Raw genomic sequence first — 24,346 nt, forward strand, 5'->3', positions numbered from 1 at the left:
CTACCTGCTGTTCTTGTAAATATTCACACAATATATTATATTTGCTTTGCATTTTACACAGTTTGCTTATGTAACTTTTGTTTTGTCTGTTATGTTTGGCAGGGGTGATTTCCAAAATCTCTAAAACAAGAATTTTTTTTTTTTTTTTTTTTTTTTACAGTGACTTGAAATGTGACTCCATGTCTGAATGTTTCATCACTGCTTTCACTGATAATGATAAGATATTTTTGCTAGTCGATAATGAAAGATTTCTATTCACAAAGACAATTTTCAGATTTACATTTCAGAGAAACATGCCTTTTCTGTGTGCAGCAATGACTGGAATGTGATGATATCAATTAGAGCAGATGACAGCCGGTCATTTAACGCCTCCCTCCCTCTGAGTCTACTGAGGCAGAACCAGATTGTATGACTGCTTGTTATGTAATGATAAGCCTTCATCACTTACAGTGATTTCTATTTCCTCTCTTCTTCATCTCTGATGACACTGATGGCCGTGGCTGCGGACAACGTGCCAATCCTGTGTTGTTTTGTATAATTTCTAAAGCAGAATAATTAGAAAGTGATGTTATATACAGTACAAATTATTTTTCAAAGAAGAAAAATCACCATTATTGGCCATGAGAAGTGTAATGTGTGTTTTGAAGGATTTTACTGCCTCGTGCATCATAGTGAAAAACGCTTCCCATCAGAGTCACTTAAAATGTTTGTTTGAAAAGTTTAATTTAGTTTGCGCTCTGGATTATGTCTTATTTTGATGTTTTCTGTCAAACACAGAAATGTATTGTGAGAGACGATTAAAGCATTCTTTAAATATGACGTTGTTACATGAATGGCAACAACACATTAGGAGGGAAAAGTTTGACATTTTAAGAAATACTGAGCAGCGGGAAACTGTTAGGGGGGAAACTCCACCTGCCAGCACCTCTAAATCTCACTATTTAACTAACATGCTATACTTGTTTGTTTAATCCGCTGCTTCATTATTATTTTAGTGTGTGAATGATCTGATGTTTAAAATTTAAAATGTTACAGGGAATCACTAGCATCACTAAATTGAGTTTCCCATGAGCATGCCATGCATACAGTTCATGCTGCTGTAACACAGTTTTACTCTGTGAATTTGCGAATGTGCGGCTCAGCAACTTTGCATAAGTTACGTATCACCTTTGTGACACTGAAAACTCCGACTTAAAACTCAAAATACCTAACTAACACATGAATCTCATTTTGAAGTACAGCCCTCAGCAAGTATGGATAAGTACCTCGTACAGCCCCACTTATAAAAATCTGAACTCTCCCTTTAAGGCAGCCGGCTGCTGGCTAAAGATTCAGATTTAGCAGACAGATAGGAGTGATATCAATCTTGTCATCAAATAAGCATATTTCCCCAAAATGTGCAGCTGCCCCTTTAAATGAATACACCAGTGCAAATTTGTGCATGAAGATGAGAAGAGCTGTGCAGACTCTGCGGTGAGTCTGATTGGGAACATTTTATAAAATAGTAAATCTGCAAAATAAAGCAGTGGCTACAATGTTTGCACAGGATAACTGGTGGTCAAGGATCATGACAGTGTTTCTGGTTGACAGGGTGTTAGGAAAAAAAACCCAAATCTCCACAAAGAGAGCTGTGAAACAGGCTTATACACCAAAATATGAAGAGGCACCAAAATGAGGACTGAGGCAGGAGCTTAGACAGCAGCAGCCAATGAAATACCTGCTAATCTCTGACAGGCCTCCAGCGTGTGACCCCACAACAGGGAATATCCTGTACAAGATGACTGACTTCACATCACACTCTCACTCCTGGAAATTAAAAAAATATTACACATTGTTCATTTGTGAGATGAGGTATTTTACTTTACAAGTTTTTAAATTTTAAGTTAAATACTGCTTTCAATGAAAAGGCAAACAATCATTACATTATCATTAAATGCAAACAACAATCATGACAGTAAATTCACATCATTTGTAACCAACTTCAACTTAAAGCCTCACAGCTTTCCTTTTGTAAGGCAGCGATTCAAGAGTCAAAGGTCAGAGTCCTCCATTCTCTTCCAGCTTTTGGAAAAGTGCCAGGCTGCGCAGGTGGGACTGTCTTTCTCCGTTCTTCCACAGAATCAGCAGGTGGTCTGCGGAGCACGTGACCAAACCGTTCTCCCCGAAGCTCACAAACATCTGACAGAAAAGAAAAAAAAAGAGATTGTTGAAACTCTACTGTGACACTATTTCAAAGTAGAACAAGTTTGTACACTGCGAATTAAATCATACCTGGACTGCCCCTGAATGTCCGATCAGATCACCCATCAGCTCCAGCGTCCTGATGTTCGGGACGTCCATGACTTTCTTTGACGGAGGACCAGTCTGTTTGTTTGACCGACCAAAAGTCCACATCCCAAAGAATCCTGGTTTGGTAGACAAAGCAGAGTTGTCACAATTTAAAAATTTTAAGCTTTGAGATAATATTAGTATTTAAAAAATGGCACTCAATACCTTTTTTGACACCACAGCAAAAATTTAAAACTTACATACTTTTTTGGAGCTTTGGTGCTGTGTATACTTTAATTAATGGATATTGTATCATTTTAAAACAAGAAGACATTGACAATACAACTAATCTTGTGCCTACTGTACTTGTTACCTGTACTATGTCTGTTGATTGTTACTGTAATATTTTCTGTATATTCAGGTGGAGGAAAAACAGCAGTTAAATCAACCACAATATCTGAGAGTAAAACTACTTTTACAGCTGATGAACTTCTGGAGTTAAAGCTGCTCTAAACAGTTACAGGTGGGATTTTTCTTTATGTATTTCATGATTTGATTTGATTCAGAATTGATTCTTGATTGAATGAATAGAAAATGGGTCAGCCATGTTTAGTACTGCTGATTGGTGATCCGCTCCATTAATGTTAGTTTCGGGGTGATGCCATAGAAAGTAGACATACATGCTTAATGTTTGTTGCACAATGGTAAATATTGAGACATTAACTTGCTTGCAGCCGCTGCCTTTGGCAAAGATGAATCACAATATAACTTCAGAGTGGACCAATTTAGACCGTCTGGGTGCCCTCGCAGATGAATTCTGCCTTTCTTGTTTCTTCAACATCACAATATTAACCAACATTTAGAAAATCAATTTTTGACAATAAGTGAATTGATGCCCTATGATCAATATTTCTTCGTGCAAACAACTACTCTGCAGGTTAGATATAACAGTTTTTGCACAGGGCTTCTTTATGCACTTCATGTGTTCATGCATCTTAATCCAACATGTCATTTTGCTTCAGTCCTTATTTCCTTGAAACTCCAACACTTAGTTGGTGAGTGTAAATTTGGCATGACACATAAGTTGACAAGTAAGACATTTAAGTTGATAATGGTGAACTTGTGAGAAAACTGTTGATTATTTTTCCTTGCAAATGTAAGCACTCTATTCACTCTTTTAGCTCTGCTTTGACCCCTATCAACATCTGATGGAAATATTTGACTTCTCAGCTGCTAAATATTCCTCTATGCTCACCAGCTAGTTGATAACTCACTCTCACAGCATGTTACCTGTTCAGCATTTAACAGTAAAGTTGTGGGCCTTGAAACTAAAACAAACAGCTAAAACGCTCCACGGAGTTGATGTTGGATGATAACTCTCTGTGGGATCTTCATTATTAGCGACCCCATTCACTTTACATTGTCCAGATTCCCTCCTGAATCCTTGTTTCCCCAAATCTCTAAAGGTTGGCATAGAGTCACAACACTAATAAATACAGCAAGCTGAACTATACAAAAAGACCACAGGAGAAGTAAGTGAATGATTTCTGGTTTCCTAGTGACATAAAACAAACTATGGACAAATAATCTCCCTTTGGTGATGATTAGCAAGTGATGATTCTGAATAGGTCTTGGCTGGAGAGTACACTCAGGCTTCACCACAGCTCTACACTGACTGCAAACAGCTCAACCATCAAAGACAGCATGACCACACAGACACACACTCAACTCTAGACCACCCCACTTAAGTGGAAAACACAGCCTCTCTGAGTGCTGGTAGAGCACACTTTCCTTTGATATACACAATACACATCTGGACTGCATTACTGAACCTCCACACCACCCACACACCAATACATCCAACTGTACACACAAAAGTTGAGTGCAGGCAATTTTCCTCAGTCTTTGAACTTTCTGATTCATACTTATGTATGTGATCTCTCACTTTGATGAAGTCCGGTTTTCTTAAGATGATAAATCAACGGGAGGAAATGGGAGGATGGCCTAATTCTTAATATGTCTGCATGTTTGTACAGTGTGTGAAAACGACATACCATCCAATCATTACTATGATATTTAGACCCCATTCACACCAAGTGTTCTGCCTGACCACATCTGGAGGTAGTCTGGGTTATATTGCATTGTGTTCAGACCTTACGTAGCTGTAAACGCCATCCCTACAATGTGCTACCATCTGTACACAACATGACATTGGTTTGGCTCACATAAAATGTAGGTTGTTGTTCAAATTTAGAGAGCCAGCAAGCGTGAAAGCTGAGGAACATCTCTAATTACAAATGATATCTCTATTCTGTGCTTAAAAAAAAGCCCCAAAAGATGCATTATATAACAAAACTGCGTGAAAAATGAGAGTAATGCGGCTGGAAAATGAATGACAACCAGTAAGAAATAACTTTGTGTTGCACTCATCTATGCAGCTGATCCGCTGTTGACAGAAGATAATTTATCTTGCCAGTACTGCAACATACTGGGATAAACATTTTTTATACAAAAAAAGAAAAACATTAATCTATTACATTTGCCAAATTTATAAGAGGAGACAAACAATTAAGAATTTGTCATAGCCTTTCATAAAGTTTCTCTTAATCCTGCAACTAACAAAATGACTCAAATTTTAAGGGAATCGGGCTGATTTGCTGCCACTTGAAATTATTATTCCCTTGTATTGATTTTGCTCTTGAGGCCAGAGATTTGATCTCAATGAGGATAAGGAGAATACATAATAAATACCTGGCGTAAAAACACATAGGGTATGGTTGTGTGGGTGTTCTGTTGTGTATGTGTCACCTGCAGAAGCTGGTTCAGCAGGCAAAGGCAGGTCCTGGATCTCCCACATCCTCACGCTGCCATCTTCAGAGCAAGACATCAACTCGCTGAAACGGAGACAAAGTCACACCAAAAGCTGCTTAAACCACAAGCATTTCTCCTGGATGGTTCTGGTCAACAGATGTACTTTTCCCTGTCTTTTTTGTTGTTCTGTAAAAGCTCTGTCTCCAGTTGGTTTTCAAAAGGCTGGAAACCACTGCCATCATTTACAATATTGTGCAACTCCAAAGCCAAGTGTGGTGACACGTTTTAAAATGCATTTATAAGAATGGAACTTGTGGGAAAATGTCAGATGTATTACCTGTCAGATAACAGCATGGTGTGTAAGACATTAGAGTCATGGGCAACCTTCTTGTAGGCCACCACCGTCTTGGTCAGAATGCTGTAAACATACAGGCCGCTGCCCACAGCTGCAAGGATGTGCTGAAAAATACAAGTTTCTTTATGGATTACAATAACAAAACAATATCGTAACAGTTTGTCTCAATACACAGCAGGTACATCCACTTATCCTTCTTCCTCACCTTTCCATTGGTGGTCAGATGTTGAATGGACATCTCACTGGGTTTGGGAGCAGCCATTCGTATTTCAGCCTGAGTAGAGGCCTGTGACTCCTCCCACAGGATGTGCTCATAGGCCAGGATGTTCCAGTCGACCGCATCCCATAAAATCAACTCGCCTGCATGGGACCCACTTGCAAAGAGCCCATCTGAGGAGGACATGGTGTATATATGACGTGTACATCCAAACCATTTCTCAATATCTCAACAACACAATGCAGCCACTTTGATTTTCACAGACAGGTTTCCTGACAGACTGACCACTGACGTTGATAAGAGCCCGAATCTGGTCCTGGTGGTCAGACAGACAGCGGATCTCAGCTACTGACAGAGAGGAGTCAGTAGAAACTGTCAGTCTGTAGATCACTGCAAGAAGGAAAAAATAGTGTTTTCATCTATTTGCTCATGACCGGAAGAGAGTAGTAGTGAGTTACATTTACTCAGTTATATGTACTCAAGTAACTTTTTGGAGAAATTGTACTTTTCAGAGTAGTTTTAATGCAGCATACTTTTTACTCTCACTTCGGTAGAGTCTTAAAGAAAAATCCTTACTTTTTCTCTGTTACATTTCAATACATTCATCACACTGCTTTTATTTATTGGTCTATTATTTTATGATCCATTGAGGCAGGTGGACTGTTGGTCCCAACACTGCCGGCTCTCTGCTTTCTTACCAGAGCCACACCAACACATGACCCTGTTCAAAGTAGCATAATGGCTAAATCCACAGCAGGAGTTATGTTAACATTATGGCTTTAAAATAGCACTGGCTAGCAGTACATCAGGGATACATGCAGAAATGGGGAGTAATTAAATATTTAAAAGTACACAAATGGCACTTGGAGCAAAAAAAAAAAATCACACACCACTGAAGTGTACAGTAATATTATGTTTCATGATCATAAAATGTTTTTATATCAAGTCAGCACATCTGTCCATATTCACACACTCTCTCCCTCCCTCGCTCTCTGCTGCAGGTAGATTGTTTTTAATCTGCTTTCAGGTGGAGCTAAAGCTCAATCAGCACTCGCTCCTCACATCCATGCCTTTTTTGTTCCATTTAACTCTCCCCAAACACGAACTGCAGCTGCAGATAAAAAAGCCCTGGTCCTCATTTGACGCTCCAAAATCGAAACAAGTTCAGAGTGCGAGCGTCAAGAAAGTTTGATGCACGTCAAGATGCTTTCAGTGCGTGTTCTATACATTTAAACGCGAGCGTCAAGCGCCTTTAGTGCGTTTTGGCCTTCAGTGATTTTCTACCAGCATGCCTCTCTTTACATATGTGCAGCAACAGTTTTGCTTTTAGCTGTAATATGTTTTTTTTGCCTCTCTATTATAACAACTTCTTCCGTTTAGTTAAGTACATGGCATGTGGTCCATCCTTTTTGTGCAGAATAAGAGTCAAATGACAAATGAAATGTCATCTTTTATGTGAATTCGTGCAGAGCCTGAAGAAGACAACCTGGTTAACAACGCAAATTGATAACCAGTTGTGATACCTGTTATCTGGGGTTTTAGATTTTGTCAAGCCAGCTCATGTAAAGAAATCCTGGCTTTGTTGAGATTTCTTCATAACACTGCCCCCTGGTGTGTAGGTTCATCACAAATAAATACAGGTGTTTATTCACTGAGGAAGACTATCAGTGGTTGAAATAATTCCACTCATATCTACATCAAAGACAATACTTTGGAGGTGGGAGGTAGTTAATCACTACTCAAGTATTTCTTTCAGTAAATATTTCTGTACTCTAAGTCAGGTAGTTATTTTTGATGATTACTTTTACTTGAGTAAAGTTTTGGGCTACTCCACACCTCTGCTCATAACAAATGAAATTATTGAACATTCTTGTCATGAAAATGTGTCTCTTACCTATCTCTTTATCCATAGCAGCAGCAAGGCAGTTCTTGGGCAGCTCTATCAAAGCAGTTATTCCTACAAAATGTCAAAACACAATAACAACATTAATTGGTTTGTGCGCATACAGCGGTGTCGGGGGGTGAGTAGAGTTGGTGCAACAATCAACACATGAGTGGTTTATTGTGACAGTTGTTTTGTTTTTTTTCCTTTTGTTTCTCCTCACCAGTGTCACTGTGGTTCTGTCTGTGACACTGCAGCTGAAAGTCTTTGTTCCACACACACAGCTCCTCACCGCCGGAGACCCACACACACAGCCGCTCAAGCACCAGCAAACACTGCAAGAGACACACAGCTGGATGAAATACGTGTGCTATATTTAATTTGGACATGCACACACATCGATGCACGTACACACACATGATATCAGTGAGGAAAAGAATCAAATCTAATTAGCCTATGGATGCTGCAATTAACCTTAATTTATGATCAAGAGGAGGCAATTACCATTTTTGTCTTAAATCATAACTGGCAGGACAACCTTTAGGATCATACAAATTTAATTAGTATGTTAAATATGGTATCTTTCCAACACAAAGTTAATTTCCCAGAGTTGAATGCCATGGCTGGATTTTCAAGAAAATCTCAAGGGAAGGACCAAGACATACTGTATACTGTATGTTCTCTGTGGAACACTGAACAAACATTTCTGCAGCTATAATTGTTATAAAACTTCCATTTCCTTAAAAACTGCATTTTTTTAAATATTAAATATTTAAAGATTTGCTTCCACGATGCATTTCAGACATGTTGTTGTCAGGGAATAATGCAGAAATTAGGTGTAACATTAAAAAGAATCCTCATTTGCTTTGTGTTTTTTAACGAGAAAACTTTGCAGGGATTTATAGAAATGCATGCTGGTTAAGACTGAACACTGTTTAGGAAACTTTCATTACACAAACTAAATTTTATGAGTCTCTTTAAATTTATTTCTATATTTATTTCATCTTGGCACAAGACACTATATGAATAAATAAAATCAATCGGTCAGTTTTTCTTATGTTAGTCGTTTCCTTTCTCTTAAAAAAAGGTTGACTGATGATTAATGTGTTACATGGCTTGATTTTCATTTTTAAATATATCACATTTGCACTCAAATGCTCAAAGTCCTCCTTAACCACTTAAAAGTGTTTCATTCACAGTTTGGTTTTTTGTGCAAAAGATGTGATAATTGAGAAATGTATTACAGCGCCCTTAATAAGTCAGACCAAGACATGCATTTAATGTCCCTCTGTCCCTGTGTTACATCATTCTGCTGTAATTTTTACATTAATCTGACAGCATTCAAGTCAGACTTGTGTTTTAAGTTATACAAAATGTTACCACCATGTCTGACCTAGATTAACACTATGACTTTTAGGTAAAAGTGACTTACTTGACATGAGACCCACATTCACATAACATTTATATAACAAGGTACATGTCGGAAAGGAGTTCATCCATTACCTTTACAGAAGACTGAAGATCAGAAATTGTCTGAACCCTGTTGCCTGTATCAGGGTCCCACAGCTGACAAGAAAGATTAAGGAAAATCAAGTATGAATTATAAAAACCACAATTTCTCATGAATGATTTTAGTGCATAAGTTTCCAGAGTGGAAGAGAAAGTAGTCCTGAGATACAGAATTTGGGAGGAAAGCTATTGTTATTCCCATATTCCCAGGGTCAGAAAACAGTAAATACCTTTAGACAGACCTTTTTTTGTGTATTTGGTGTAGTCTGACATTATGTCAAACAGCAATATTACTCAATTTTGACTCAAATCTTGTGTGTCCATGGGATCAAACAACATAATCCTGATCCCATAGACATCCAGGAATTGAGTAAAACGAAGCCATTAACAGGATTCCTACGCATTTTCCATTTCAAAATTCCAAACTTTTTCCAGACTCAAATATCCTACTTGCATAAATAATATGACATTATTGGTCGCCTGTATTGTTTAGTCTCCATACAAGAACCAAAAATGAGTTGAAAAAAGTGAAAACTACAGACCTGGAAATTACAAATATCAAATTCCCTAAAACCACTGTTTCAGTTTGTGTTTAAATGTCTGGGTGTTTGCTCTGTTTTTTTGTCAAGAGGATACACTGAGACTTCGGTCTGAGGAGGCAGTGATGATGGAGGTGTGCGATGTGAGTCCATTGTTACAGGTGAAGGTGGTCATGGCTGTTATTTGCTGGGAATGGCCCCTAAGCTCCTGCAGCCTCTCCCCGGTCTACCAGTCAAGAAAAAAAAGTTAGCAATTAGCACCACTGTGTTGTGTGCAATTTCAAAAAGCACTGGAGTGATCAACTTTCAATGTATTACCTCGATGTTCCACACCAGAACAAGGCCATCGTCCCCTGCTGAGGCACATCTGGAAGACACAGGATCAAAGGTATGAGCTGTTTCTTACAACGTGACAAAAATCCTTCAGGGGAGATGTGCACTTGGCAGGCCCCATCTTCCGCGAGTTCACTAAGCGTAGCCAAACATACCAAGTTAATCTCCACCTGTGTGAGGAATTATTTCCCGCAGCTCCATCTCAACCTGCGAAATCTTAAAAAAACATCTGTCCTGGGGCTTTCCACCTTCGCTTGCCCTCTGACCCTCAACCATCCACACTACCTGTTCCCAAAATCAACAGACAGGATGAGCGGATAAAAAAAGAGAGATAAAAATGAGAAGAGAGGAACTGTCGCGGATACATTTTCGGACTTCAAAAGCAATCTGGAGAGAATTTTCTGGCCTTTGCCCCCGACTGTGGACCTGTGTGCAGAGAGGACGAGACCCAGAGGAGGGGGTTATTACTGGAGGAGACCAGGCGTGAAGCAACCCCCACCTCCTGACACACACACACACACACACACACACACACACACGTATTTAGTTCTGTTATAAATCCCAATCTGACCACTTATGCAGGCCCACTCTACCATGCCAGGGTGCAGCATGCTTCCACAAAGCAGCGCAGAGAGGAGAGCAGGTGCAGAACCTTTATATGTGTGCGTACATGTGTGTATGGACGGCATTAAAAGGCTTTGGCTATACTGTACTGTGCACACACAATCACATAGTGGTGATGATTGGGCTCTTGTCATGCTCTGTAAGTTTTCTGTAGGTGAGGATCTCCTGTCAATCACAGAGGGATAGAGGCCAGCCAAGGGTAGAGAGGAGAGAGGTTAGAAAGAGAGAGAAAAAGGGGGAGGAGGGGGGGGGGGGTTGTGGTCTGCTTACCTGAAGTCATCAATCTGCACCAGAAATCGAACAATGTCAAAATGTCCTTTCAGCACCTGCAGCTCAGTGAACCAGTTTTTGGGCTGTTCCTCTCCAATGCACAACACGGGGCTTTTCTGCAGACACAAGAGAGAAAGTAGTGAGACAAACAGGCTGCGGTGCAGAGGGGGACAGACACCAGTGAAAAGAATTCAGTTCATTTACTCAAGTATTGTAGTGGAGTACATTCTTAAGGGACTTTTATTTCCATTTTATGCTACTTTTTACTTTTACTACAATATATTTCTAAGGGTAATGCTGTACTTTTCACTGCAAAATACTTAAGATAGCTGCATTCAACATTCAGATTAAGCTTTTACCTTAAAACCATATAATATTTGTATTAAATACTATGTATTGTTAAAGACCTGATATGTAAAATAATACCTTTCAATCATCACTTATTACCCACTAGAAGTGTGTGGTAGTGTCTGTATCGGCATAGACACTGTATTTCCTTATTTGCTCATCATTCTGCTGTGCTCAGGACACTTAAACAACCAAAACCACATCCTAGGAAACTATTATCTATCTTTCTTGTTTGTTCATAAGCAGCTCAAATTCTACTGATTCTACCTTTAAAGTTTAAAGCAGTGGTTCCCAACTTTTTTGGGATTTTTGGCTCCATACCAAAACGGGGCCCCTTGTCATGTTTCAGATGACTTGTTAGAAGTTCTTCACCAGACATGGTCAAAAATGCTGAATTTTATTTTTTTTTTTTTTAAAAAAAGAAAAGAAAAGAAAATAGGAGAAGCACTAAGAGGTGTGTCCTGTTTGTTCAGTATGGCAGGCCTAATAATGTCTGTGATTTACTTTGATTTACTGTGTCAAGCTATTAAAAAAACAGCAATTATGTTATATCCAAATACTTATGTAAAATAAATGCTAATTCCACATTAGCAATCAAAACAGGTGTGCTACATGAGACCATTTTAGTATAATGTTTTGGACTCATAACTGTCACTAATATGGGAAAGTCAGCACAAAGGTACTGGCATGAAAACAAAGCCTTTGCATTTTTGTTGCAGTTTTCAACAAAGGTTGCAGCCAATAATACAACGGTGGCTCACCTTTGAGCTGCAAAGGCAGAGAAATCCCTGCATATAAAAGTAAAGACAGGCAGGAAGCAGACACAATCAAGAACTAATTGGATATCATGAATTGAATGTGATAAAGTATTTTGAGATCTTTCAGACAATGGGGTATACTTGATAATTCTTTGGCATTTCACATTATCTTACAGAATACAGGCCATGTCCTGTTTTGTAGAAAGGAAATGATCAACAAGTCTTGTACATTAAGTATATTTGTATACTAACCGACATACCTGATGAATATTTATCATATACAGAAAGAATTCTTATCAGAAAAATGTATTTTACAGGGATGCACGATAACATCTGTTAAAGGCTCTAAAATGACATTTGTCTTTGCAGAAATCATGACCCAGTTACTCCACAGGCCTTGTTGTGAGCAGTTTACTGTAGCAACTACTGTCTACAAAAACAGAGACATGGCTGTTGAGCTTTTCCCAATGCCTTTTTTTTTGGTGCCACCACCACAACTAGAGTACCATTTGTAGTTTATCTTAATTGTATTGCCTGATTTAAAACACTAATAATAATAATTATACTTCCAATTTTACTGCCTCTTTATATTAAATATAAAGCAAAACTTGGCAACTCACACCAAAACATACAAGATAGGTAATAGCACTACAAGCCAGATGAAAAATAAGTGTTTTTGATTTGAGGTTGAACTGTCTCTTTACAAATCAAAGTTTCAATAATGTAACCCGGCTTTGGCAGAGCTGCTTATAAATACTATTTAATACGGTTTACTGTGTAATTTATTGTGTAACATTACAGTACACTGGATTATATTCTCATTATAGATTTTTTAAAGCTCCATCTGCAAAGTAAATACAGTTTACATAATCTGATGTACATGTAATGGAGTAAAAAGTACATTAAGTACCTCAGAACTGTATTTAATGGAGATCTTTTGGCTGATACAGAAAACGTACTGAGATTAGAGGGGTGTGCACTTATCCAGATAAATGTCCATAAACAAAATAGGAATGAAAAGTAGTACAGCTAGCTTGACCGTTGAGCTAAAATATATTAGCTTTACTGAGGTAGCTAGCTAACGTTAACATTTAGGTTAAAACACATCTTACCTCCACTGAACCCTGAGCTTCTCGACCACCAAGAATCCACCGAAGCATGACTCCGTTTATTAGCGATTAACTGAGGGAACAGAATTAAACCATTTTACATATTTATCGTTATCTGAGCCAGAAAAACATAGCCTAACATATGACGTTACGTTAGCACAACAAACAGGCTAACGTTACAGGTGCGGGCGTTTTAATTTACCCGTCATTAGCGTCAACAGAGACACCGAGAGGCTTCTTCCTCCTCCCGATGAAACGTCGTCCTGTTCACCGCTCTGTGAGAAGATTTCGAGGCGTAATGTAAAAGCTTCCTTTTGTTGGCCGGATAATCCCACCAAGGCCGACAAAATGTACCGTTTATGCAGTAAAATGTAAGCTAGCTACATGTTATGAGACGTAAATTTCAGTCGCGACCACAACAAACCATTCATGTGACTGAAACTACGGAAGCTTTGGATGGACAAGGTTGATTCAGACCGATAAATAAATACTGAGAAGTGAGCCTTTCATTTACTGCACCCAATGGTTGTATTTTAATTGGTTTAATGTGCGCTTTTTGGAGCACTTGACATTTACTTGTCTAGTGTTTTATTATTTAACGTGTTTCCCATAAAGATCCTCTCCAGAAGTCTTTTAAAACAGAAAAAATATACTTCTTTGAATAATATTTTGAGTTTTTTTTTTTTTTTTCACAAAAAAGGCCAATTACATCATCAAACATTACTAAAATTACATCTACATCTTCACTCATTTAAGCTATGAATATCCAACCAGAGTTGTTCAGATTTGACTGGCAAAAAGTAACCCGATCAGAGCAATTATCATAAAAGTAGATCAGTTTTCTCTGGTCTTCTGAATATTAAGGGAAATTCAGTTGCTGCTGTTGCTCAAGTTAAAAAAAAAAAATGATATGTTTTTCCGCAAAGTACTTTAGATGATGTTTCATTAAAAGTTAAAAGTCTCCACTTATTGAAAGAGATGTGGGTCTAAGCTTTTGCAAGCCTTTTACCACAGTCGTGCTGCAACTAACAATTGTTTTCATTATTGATTAATCTGCTGATTATTTTCACAACCATCCATGTAAAATGTAAAAAAAAAAAAAAAAAAGTGAAAAAACTTGTCACAATTTCCCAGAGCCCAAAGTGACATCTACAGGTTGCTTCTTTTGTCTGACAGTCCACACTCCAAGGACTCATCATTTAAGATAAGATTAGATAAAATAACAGATCAAGATTTCTCCAAAAATTACAGTAACAAAAGAATAACAACAATAGAGAATTAAATATAAAGTGAAATATAAAACATAAAGAGTATAAGGAGTAAATTCAAAGAAAGAGTGCCTAATATAATAATATAAGTAAGATAAATTATGTTTAAAAAGTAATCATTTCAAAAGTTAAATTAAGTTCCAACCTACTATACTGAAATGACACTGACAATGAGAAGAAGCTGGTTTATTAAAATACAGCCTAAGGTGAAACTTGTAACTTGGTAGTCCAAGTTATCCGGACACAATTAAGAATCCATTCTTTGTCTGTGTGTACTGGACATTTCCACATCACACTTATGTAAGCTGAATATTTGACCACAGTTTTCTAACTCACTAAACTAGTTGTTATGTCAAAAAATGTGCTTGTGCATGCAAAGATTTAAGGTGTGTGCAGAGAAACTTCCCCCTTCAGCAGATAAATGTGGAAAAAAAAAAACACATTCTGCACAATGAAGCTCTAACATCCAAACAGAGTAACAAAAAGCAAAACATTTTTTGAGTGGAGGGGAATTTTAATATTACAACAGAGTCAGCTGCTGAGCACGTGTATCCTGTTTAAATGTGTGTCATTCTTCTTTTAACAGCTAGATGGCAGTGTGTAACAATCCCAAGAGATTAGAGGAAGGTTCAAACCTCCATTAAACAGGGAAACCATGTCGTTATCCATGTGTTTCCTCTTGCATTTAGTTAAATTATTAATATAAAAATATTTTTTTTAAAAATCAAATCATTTGATTGACTCTTGTGTCTAATTTCATGTCTCTCTACCCTACCATTGTTCAAACTTCCCCTTGTTTTTCACCTCCTTCTCATGACTGATGCATTCATGTTGACCTGCTCTCCCTCCATATCCTCCTCCTCCACTCTACATTCTCCTGCTCTCTGTGTCTCCCCTGTTAACACACAGATACACACACACATGCACACACACACACACACACACACACACAGTCACACATCACCCTAGCTGTGTCTACTCCTGCTCCCCCGATTGAGACGACACGCAGTGTAGGGCCTGTGACCTTCATGGTGGCTCAGATCTGCGGCTGGCACTGATTTCTGATTTAGTGTCGATCCGCCGCGCTTGTCAGGGGCTGCGAGGTGCTTTCCATGCGGTAATAGAAAAGCTCAAGGGCAGCTGGAGAAAGGAGGAGGGTTAGGGAGAGGGATTGGTGGAGGTGGAGTGAATGGGTTTTAGATTTGGGGATGGGTGATGCTCTGTTTGTTTAACTATGTGTCACATATCTGAATGAATAGGTCACATATGTAGACTGTAGAGAAGTGTTTTGAGTCAGTGTGTAATTAATTCAAAGGGTGTGAAGGAATGTGGTTCAAGTACAAAAGCAACAAGGCTGCAGACATGCTACCTGCTCTATGAGGCTGTACTGAAGCAAAGCGGTGCTTTGATCTAAATGCTAATGTCAGTATGCTAACAAGCTCATAGAGAGATGCTAACATGCTGATCTTTAGCAGGTAAAGTGTTTACCATGTCACCATCATAGTTTAGCATGCTAGCATGCTAACATTTACTAATTAGCGCTAATGTTGCATTCCAGACAACTCAGAACTCTTCTTCTTACTCCCTTCGAGAGAAAATACGATGGAACGACACTCAGAGTCAGAGGTCCTTCTAGTGAACTTGGGACAAATCCATCTATCTATATCTATATCTATATATGTATATATATCTTTTCTTATTTTATTAAGACATTGTTTGGTAACCACAAATATTATGTACCAATCTGTCCAGTATATGTTGAGATATTCCACAAAATAAGTTTAAAATGTGACCTGTTGGTGGTGCTAGATAAAAAGTTTTTTTTTTTGTCTGACTTCCATAAAGATTTTTATATTTCTTACATTGTGTCATATAGCTACTTTTGTATAATACTGTATAACTTTTGTAAGTTTTTAAATGTTTTTATCAGTACTTTGTAATTTTATTTAAAAAAAAGTGCTATATTGTTGTTGCTGTTATTACACAGGGAATGTTTTCACCAAATTTTATGGTAATCTATCCAACAGTTGTTGAAGTATTTAAGTTTGGATTAAAGTGGACGACCAGCCGACCCGCTGACAAACCAACATTCACACAGCCATGTTGCCAGCATGGCTGAAAAGCACATAGAAAATGTAATGAGGCCTGTATGGCGCCAAGAAATGAGGAAGGACGGTGACATTTTCAAAAACTCATTACACAGTGAAGATGAGAGAAAAGATAAAGAGAATTTATAAAAATCAAGAAAGACCAGGAAAGGAGGTAAGGCAGAGATTCGGGAAGAAATGGAAGAAAAAGGTAAGTGGTTCCTGAGTGCAGCTGCCTCGGTCTGGTGTAGACGAGGTGTCAAATATGACCAATGGCAGGAATCAGCTAAGAGGTGAAGTCATGATGCGATGGCCACCAAAACACTGGCAGCACTAAAGACCAGAGCAAAGAAAAAAGTCCTCCTACTCTCTTCCTCCGCTGTAGCGCCTGGTCTCATCCCCCTGCAGCATCACCGCCCTGTAAGGAAAACAAATGGTTATGATGATGGAAAAGGAATTAAGCCGTAATTTAACAATGGGCCAACAACAGTATTCAATAACGGGCTCCCTCCCTCGCTGTTCGGAGGGGTCTTGTAGAAGAGAGAGTCTCATTCTTGACCAACACACTTCACTGTCCCTCTTCATCAGGCTTTCACTGTGTTCTGCTTTACCTTCTGTGGCCTCTGCCTCACAGGATCTGCACTCAGACCTCAGCACACAGGAGAGCAGCTTCACAAGTCTATAGCTGATGATATACAAGATTTATCCTTAACTAATTTTCATTTACAAAAATATGACTTCAAATTCATTTCTTCATGTTAACAGAAGCAATACAGATGTACTCAATTTTTGTAGGGTTGCTCTGATACTGATAACAATATGATAAATGCTTCTGATACAGCTGATAATAATGGATGAGTCTATGCATCAATCCCATATGATGTAATTCATTATCCCTGTATTCCATTTTTAAATTTGGGATTTCTGGATTTCGCAGGCTGTTTTGGGGAAAGTTGTGGCCTAAAATGTCTGATTTCACAGCAGCTTTTCTAAAAAAAAAAAAAAAAAATCCAATGCATTTTGCAGTGTTTTTAGGCACTTTCTGAAATGAAATTGCAGGAGCAAGTGAAAATTACGAAAGGAAGTTGCCTTTTTTTGTATAATTCATTGCAATCAAGGACAACTTGTTCCAGGAAGAATAGAACCGTACCCTATTCTAAGAGTTCTAAGTAACCTCACCAAAGAGGCTCACGAGTACAAAAATTCAAAATAACAAACATATGCTTTATATTTAGATGAAGAGGTGTACAGAACATTAATAAATGTCAATAACAATAACAAACCTTCTGCTCTTTAAAGTACAATATATATATATATATACATATATATATATATGTATATATAAACAGAAAAAAAATACTGAATAATAGAACAAAGCATTGAGAGTTTGGACAAAGTTGCAAGACCGCGCAGAATTCGTGGGATTTGGATGAATATGTATGAACTGCTGCGACTGCAACATCACAACTTCCTGGAGGGTCTGATTAGTATTGGAACATCACTAATATTTCCCAGAACAAAATAAATTTCTCACTTCCCACCGCTGCTGTCAAGGCCTGATTATACACACAAACACGGACAGCTGCAGACAACATGGACACAAAGTAGTTCTGTTCATGCTACTTTCTGGAGTCCTCTTGGAGGACAAATCCTACACGTACGCACACCGTGTTCTGTAGCTTGTTGTAGTGGTGTATGTGGATGTCTGCACAGAGCCCACACATACATCCTCAGATGCTGAAATTAACATTATACATACCCTAGTCAACACAGAATTGATCATTTCTGCTTTATTTTAACATGCAATTATATTTGGCACATCAGTTCTATTTGCAGATTTTAAAACAACTGTCTCTGAGAAGTTTGCCTCCTCCCTGACGCAATGGAGGTGAGTTGAATTTTCTTTCTGTCTTTTTCTTTTTTGTTCTCAAAAAATACGTTAAAAATGCAACAGAAACATCTCTCTCCAGAATAATTGTCCCAGTTTTTGCAGATAATCCACAGAAATCACTGTCAACAATTTTTATAATGACTGTTTATTTGGTAGATTATAGTTCTAATGAAAACACAGAAAATATGTATAGTGACACTTACACCAGAAGACTCGTCACAATCACAATAAAATTGCAATATGGTCAAGTGCAATATCCAAATTGAAATTTTTTGCATTATAATGAAGAACTGTAAGTGCTAACACCTTGCTCTCCAGGTGAAAGAAAACATGTTTGTTTGGTACAGACCCCAGTAAATATCACATCATCACAATTTTAAGAAGTATTTCTTCAGTGAACATGAAAATTGTAACGCAAAACTGATCATTTCCACTAATCATATCACAATTGCAATTCCAGTCAAAATAATTGCAAATATGACTCTTTTTTTTCTTATCAAATTGTGCAGCCCTACATAAGACCTAAACAAAGTGTATGTGTATCTGATTAGAATATATATGACAGAGGATCATGGTCTAAAGCTGACCAGGGAAGAAGCCTGAGTGTATTCAAGCTTGTCACTTTGATTTGTCACATGAGTATGACTGTAATTGCTGTGTTTCAGTCATCATGGGTTAATTATCAGCCTTGACCTCTTACATACACACACACACAGACACACACACAGACGCACACACACTTCAGACATGGGCCTGGAAGGATTGTTTTTGTGCAAATCCAAAAAGTTTGAAGACATACAGTGAGGTAATGTAAAGCTGCCAGTTCTCTTTTACTCTGTATCATCTCCCTCTCTGTCTCACTGATCATCGCTGTCTGTCTCTCACCCCCTCCTCCCCTTCCCCTCCCCCCTCTCCTCCCTCCCTCATTTGGTGACCCACTAATGTTCTGTTCATTTTCTCTTATGAATAGATAATGGGCAAAAATCAAATCTCTTCATTTGCATGTAATACAATTAAGACCTTTTCAAACAATGACAAATGGAGGGAGCAGCGAGATGTCAGTCAGCCTCGTCAGCCAGAGAGCAAAGACAGCGTCGGCCGAACCTCTCCATTTTAACGAAAATTAATAAAACCTTCAAATGGAATTTTCTCGCCACCATCTGGCATAACAATCACCAAGACACTCCTAGACTCTGCCTGTCAAATAAAATTAAACTTCTCATGAATTTGGATTCATATCAAGGATGTGAAGCCACCAACATACTTCTACCACCAAAAAGCCAAAGGATTACACATTTTTGTTTTATTGACAATGATGGGATGTTTGGCCCAAATTCTCTTTTTCTCATTGGTTGATTTAAGACTAGACGCTGTCAGTGTGAAACATGGTGACTTCTGATTTTATAAAGACAATAATATCAGGATTGAGTTCATGCTAGCATTATAACTGATATTTTTTAACTTTTAGCCCATTTAATCCTGGGGCAGGGAGTTTATTCTGGTGTAACTGGGAAAATTAGACTTCTGCTCCTCCTCTGTTTTCAGGCTTTAGAAAATCTCCATGAGAGGAGACTTTGCGCGGGAGCTAAGGGGAGCTCGGCTCCCCTGAAAAGGACATGAGCTCCCCTGAAATCCTAATCTGGGACACTGGAGGGGAGCTCTATAGCGTGATGGTCCTGAAATAAATAATAATTGCGAAAATATGCCAGTGTTGTGTGTTTATCCGCACATTATGTTAAAATTTCTGAACATGTATCTTCACTAATTAACACCATGCTGTGTGGGTTGTTGTGTGTGACACCCTGACCGCTGCGCTGTCTGTGGTTCTGACACGGAGCTGAGGTGACAGACAGACAGACAGACTGAACATGTTACGTACTTTGGTTTCTGTTTGCTTTCTGTTGTTGCAAATTGAACTTTTGGCCCCAATTCCACTTTCTACCAATTATAACAGTCCACAGACAGAAGGGTAAAGGACAGGGAAGTGAAAGGACAGATGGACACAGCCAAAAAGCTGCTTCTATGTGCCTATGATACTTTATGAAGTCCTCTCATGTAAAAACAAATGTAAGTTAATTTTGATTTAGATTTTATTTATTTTTATTAACTTTGATTCATTAATTTTTTTCCACATTAGTTTACATTCACAAAGATCAGATTATGATGTTGATATTAAAGGCCAAAACACACTAAAGGCGTCCGACACTCATGTTTATGAAGTACACCAGTTGTTCTAAATGGCAGAACAACAGCATCAAATAAGGACCAGAGTTTTTTTTCTGCACCTGTAACGTGTTTGGGGAGAGTTAAACCTAACTCTTAAACTATCTGTAATAATAACAGTAACATGCTTCTCACAGTCACCCTGAAATTGGCACGTGATGTGTTTTAGAAGCAATGTGCGCCGGAAAATAGGGCTCCAACAAAAACCACTGTGTAATTCAAACCCTGACTTTGTCAATCACAGGTTGGTAAAACTGATGATTGCTTAGTCTAAAAAGTATTTCACAACCTCAGTTATCAACTGTCTTTCTCCAGAATACTGCACCTTTAAAAGACAGGTTTACATGTTTGTCTCAAAACAATTCAAACATGTCCCTTGTTAGATTATTTCATGGCTGGATGCAGTGATTTTTTCATCACACTACAATTTTTAAACAGATTAAATATAAAAAATATATAACATAAACCTTTGGTGGTTTCAGATTCAGTCTTTAAGCTAAGATAAACCCATTTCCTAAACTATAATTCCTATTTTGTCAAGATAATCACAAAACCATCTATCTTTGCATGTAAGTGTTTTGATTTGTGATAACGTGTCCTAATATGAATTCACATGATTTTATTCAACATCATAAACAAATATAAACATACAGGACATACACACAATAACTATATGCACACTCACAAATACACATGCATGCACACCTATACATGCATACAAACACACACAGATTGTCTCCCTCCCTCCCTCCCTCTCTCTCTCCCTTTCTCTCTTACACACACACACACAGGAAAATTAATGAGCTCTCATTCATAATCCGGGATAGAGAGAGCCATATTCACCCTTGGATGGTTTATTGACTGATTTCATTTATTTGTGTGGAATAAATAGGAGGTAAACATTGGCTCGCTCTCACATTTTCCACGACACACTCGCTGCACAGCATTCTGGGAGAAATGATCCCACCAACAGCAGGGTCACTGATTGGCTACCTCGTCAGTGTGTGACAAATTACCCAATGAGAAATAGGTTACCCATTTCCACAAACTAATTAACCTGGGTGATAGTGAAACAAATTATTACATTTATGTAATATTATTTCACATCTGTCGCTAGACTGCAAAAATCTTTATCCCCGAGCTTCCCCGCCCCCTGATCGCTTCTTCTTTGTGATTATAAACACATCCAGACATCATGAAAGACCTGCACCTCCTCTGCATGAGACTGAAAACACATGAGGATTGTATTATCTTAAAGGATTTAACTTCAGCACTTTGAAAATAAATCTAAAAATATTCAAAATGCATTATTTATTTTTGCCAGTTAAAGTTAGCAATCATTTATAGCGGTGGTTTCCAACACGTAGATCAAGACCCATTTCAGGGTCACAAGATAAATCTGAGGGGTCAGAGGACAAGAGGAGAGAAATAAGAAAAACAAATAATATTTCATTTACCCATGTTTTCATAAACATATTTTAATGTACTGTTTATTTGTAATATGAGAAAGTTACTCACCAAGGAGCCATGTTGAAAACATGGTTTGTTGTAGTTGTTTGCTGACATCAAGTAAGGCTGAATGTAGGATATTGCACCTACAAAACATTATTCATGGGTTAAAAGAGAGAGAAAACAACATGAAAGAAAGCTAAACCCTTTTTTTAAAAAAGGCATCTATAGTTTAAAGAAATGCACCTGCTCAATTCAGTACATGCTCGATAATAGTGGATGTGACCACTGTACTTTGACCACTCAAAAAACCAATAGCTTACATATGAAAGGTAAAGTCTGAAGGGCTTTTCACACTGTATATTCTTAGCCCTGGGCTGTCCTTTACGCTTGGCTAAGAGTTAGATTTGTGCTAACTTATCCTCTTTTCACACAAGCCCTACACATTGATAAGCCAGAGTTAAGCTAAGCACAGGGCTGTCTGTTGGTACACCAACTGACGAGAACATTTTAGCGTGTTCTGTGACTACTCCTTTCTTTTATCCCTGTTTCACGCTGGCACTTTTTAGCCCTGGGTTTAGTCGATTTTCATGGGATAACCCCACAAACTCAGAGCTAACTCTGCTCTGGAGCAGGGCTACACTGGAATGGTCCTGGATTGTGCAAGTGTAAAAGCTTTCTTAGCCTGGGGCTGACAGCTCCCTTAGCTTTGGGCTAAGTGCAACGTGAAAAGCCCTGGGATGGAAGACATGTTCCATGTGGTACACAGACAGGAATGATAGGCCGACATAGGACAATACTAACTGACTGATCTAGTTCCACTAGTCTACAGTAGCTGAAACAAATTATTACAGTGGAAACTGCTGATTGTGATCACAGTTGCAGTGACGTCACTTGAGTCAATTTATCAGACTTCAAAGTTTCAAAGCATTTTTGTACAACTTGTTCCACATATGCAGTAGAATTCCTCAAGAAAACAGTAAACAGACTTTGATGTGTAAAATTAATCTGATGGTGACGACTAAGGTTGTACAGTCAAACCAACATTTGACACTTTTTGCATCCCTGCTCAGCTTTTTTTAATGTTTAATCTAATGCCACCAGTTATCGCAAATGTTCGACATGTCGGCGACAACTTGTTGAGAGATTGAACGGTAAGATTCTACTTTTTCTAGATGATGATAGAGTTTTCCATGGAGGAATGAGAGGAGCCCAAGGTGGGCGGTATAAAACTTTAAGTTTGTAATGACTTTCCAACATGCATTTTTTTAAGATAAGTCTGTGACTGACAGTTGATTAATTAGATGTACTGTATGTTTCCTTATACATATATATAAATATAAATTGGTATGAATGAACTAATGTGAACTATTTATGGCTAGGACTTCAAAAAACTTGGTCCTCCATTGGATATTGAATTTCCATGATATTAAAGAGTATTTAAAGACTTCAGTTAGGCATCACAGGAAAGCTTTCCAAGTCTTATCCAAATATCTCTGATATTTATAGTCATAATATCAACAAAATAGCAACTATGAGAAGATGTACAGAAAACGCGTCTTACCTGAGACGACTCTGAGACATGCAAACTTCTGTTTGCTTCTCATATCAACTTATAAACAGGATTTGCAGGGATTTATTACCAGAATGTGGCCGAAATTGAATATAATATCCATAAGTATGCCTTCATTAGTGTTTAATCACCTGAAAATAAGAATAGTTGTGTTTTCATTGCCCTAGAATGAGCTGTTTTCTACAGAGGGTGTGGGTCCTCCTCCACGGAGGCTGCCATGTTGCACCGCCATGTTTCTACGGTTAGATAAATAGATAGTTAGATACGGCCTTTCTTTGTTTCACAGACACTGTAGGTTCTTATATGCTTGGAAGGGGAAGGCATGATGAGGTGTCCTGTCAGCTTGTCCCAGCTAGATGTCTCCAAATCCTACAGAAGGGTGCAGAATCGAGCAGGGACAGCAGGGTCATATCCCTGCCAATATCCAGGGACTACTCAGCTATCAATACATATAATTTTGAGCAAAACATTAAAATATGACTACTGTTGTCCATCAAAACAAAAAAATGAAGCAAAAGAATTAGAAAATAAGATAATATAGTTTGAGTGATTTGTTAGATCAACATTAACAGATGCTAAAAAAAAATAACTGCAACCATCAGAGACTCAAACCTGTCTCTGATTTTATGTGCCTCCTGATAGAAAATCAAAAATTAAACGAAAGATATGGATCTTATATGGTTACACTCTAGCTAATGGCAGAGACATTTGTCCACTTAAAAAAAAGAACTGCATAATTGGATGATGATCAGTTTCTTAATGCTGTGTGGATAAGAGCTGATCTGGTGTTTTACGGTCTGACTGGTTTGATTCCATACAGTAAAAAAAAAAA

The 24,346-nt window shown here is 38.1% G+C and overlaps 1 protein-coding gene across 1 annotated transcript; it reads right to left on the reverse strand.

Annotated features, from left to right (window-relative positions):
* Nucleotides 1–1,831: 1,831 nt before the first annotated feature.
* Nucleotides 1,832–13,469, reverse strand: wdr41 (WD repeat domain 41). The gene is made up of 14 exons (XM_084746484.1): nucleotides 13,226–13,469; nucleotides 13,027–13,096; nucleotides 10,809–10,924; nucleotides 9,900–9,948; nucleotides 9,679–9,807; nucleotides 9,037–9,099; nucleotides 7,757–7,868; nucleotides 7,546–7,608; nucleotides 5,937–6,041; nucleotides 5,640–5,824; nucleotides 5,417–5,538; nucleotides 5,077–5,162; nucleotides 2,272–2,405; nucleotides 1,832–2,178 (listed from the first exon to the last, which is right to left on the reverse strand). Exons 2-14 carry the CDS (start codon nucleotides 13,072–13,074, stop codon nucleotides 2,038–2,040), a joined length of 1,353 nt encoding a protein of 450 aa, XP_084602610.1. The 5' UTR covers nucleotides 13,075–13,096; nucleotides 13,226–13,469; the 3' UTR covers nucleotides 1,832–2,037.
* Between the last annotated feature and the right edge of the window lie 10,877 nt (nucleotides 13,470–24,346).

The sequence above is a fragment of the Lutjanus erythropterus genome, chromosome 20 (genome assembly GCF_056507025.1).
Source record: "Lutjanus erythropterus isolate fLutEry1 chromosome 20, fLutEry1.hap2, whole genome shotgun sequence".
In the NCBI taxonomy this organism is placed as follows: Eukaryota; Metazoa; Chordata; class Actinopteri; order Lutjaniformes; family Lutjanidae; genus Lutjanus; species Lutjanus erythropterus.

Bases quoted from the DNA above. Each gene is read 5' to 3' on its own strand.
- wdr41 (XM_084746484.1), bottom strand. From the start codon at position 13,074: ATGCTTCGGTGGATTCTTGGTGGTCGAGAAGCTCAGGGTTCAGTGGAG. The intron at 10,925-13,026 runs GTAAGATGTGTT...TTGTGTCTGCAG, and splicing joins AAGCTCAGGGTTCAGTGGAG to AAAAGCCCCGTGTTGTGCAT. The intron at 7,609-7,756 runs GTGAGGAGAAAC...GACATTTTGTAG, and splicing joins ACAGAACCACAGTGACACTG to GAATAACTGCTTTGATAGAG.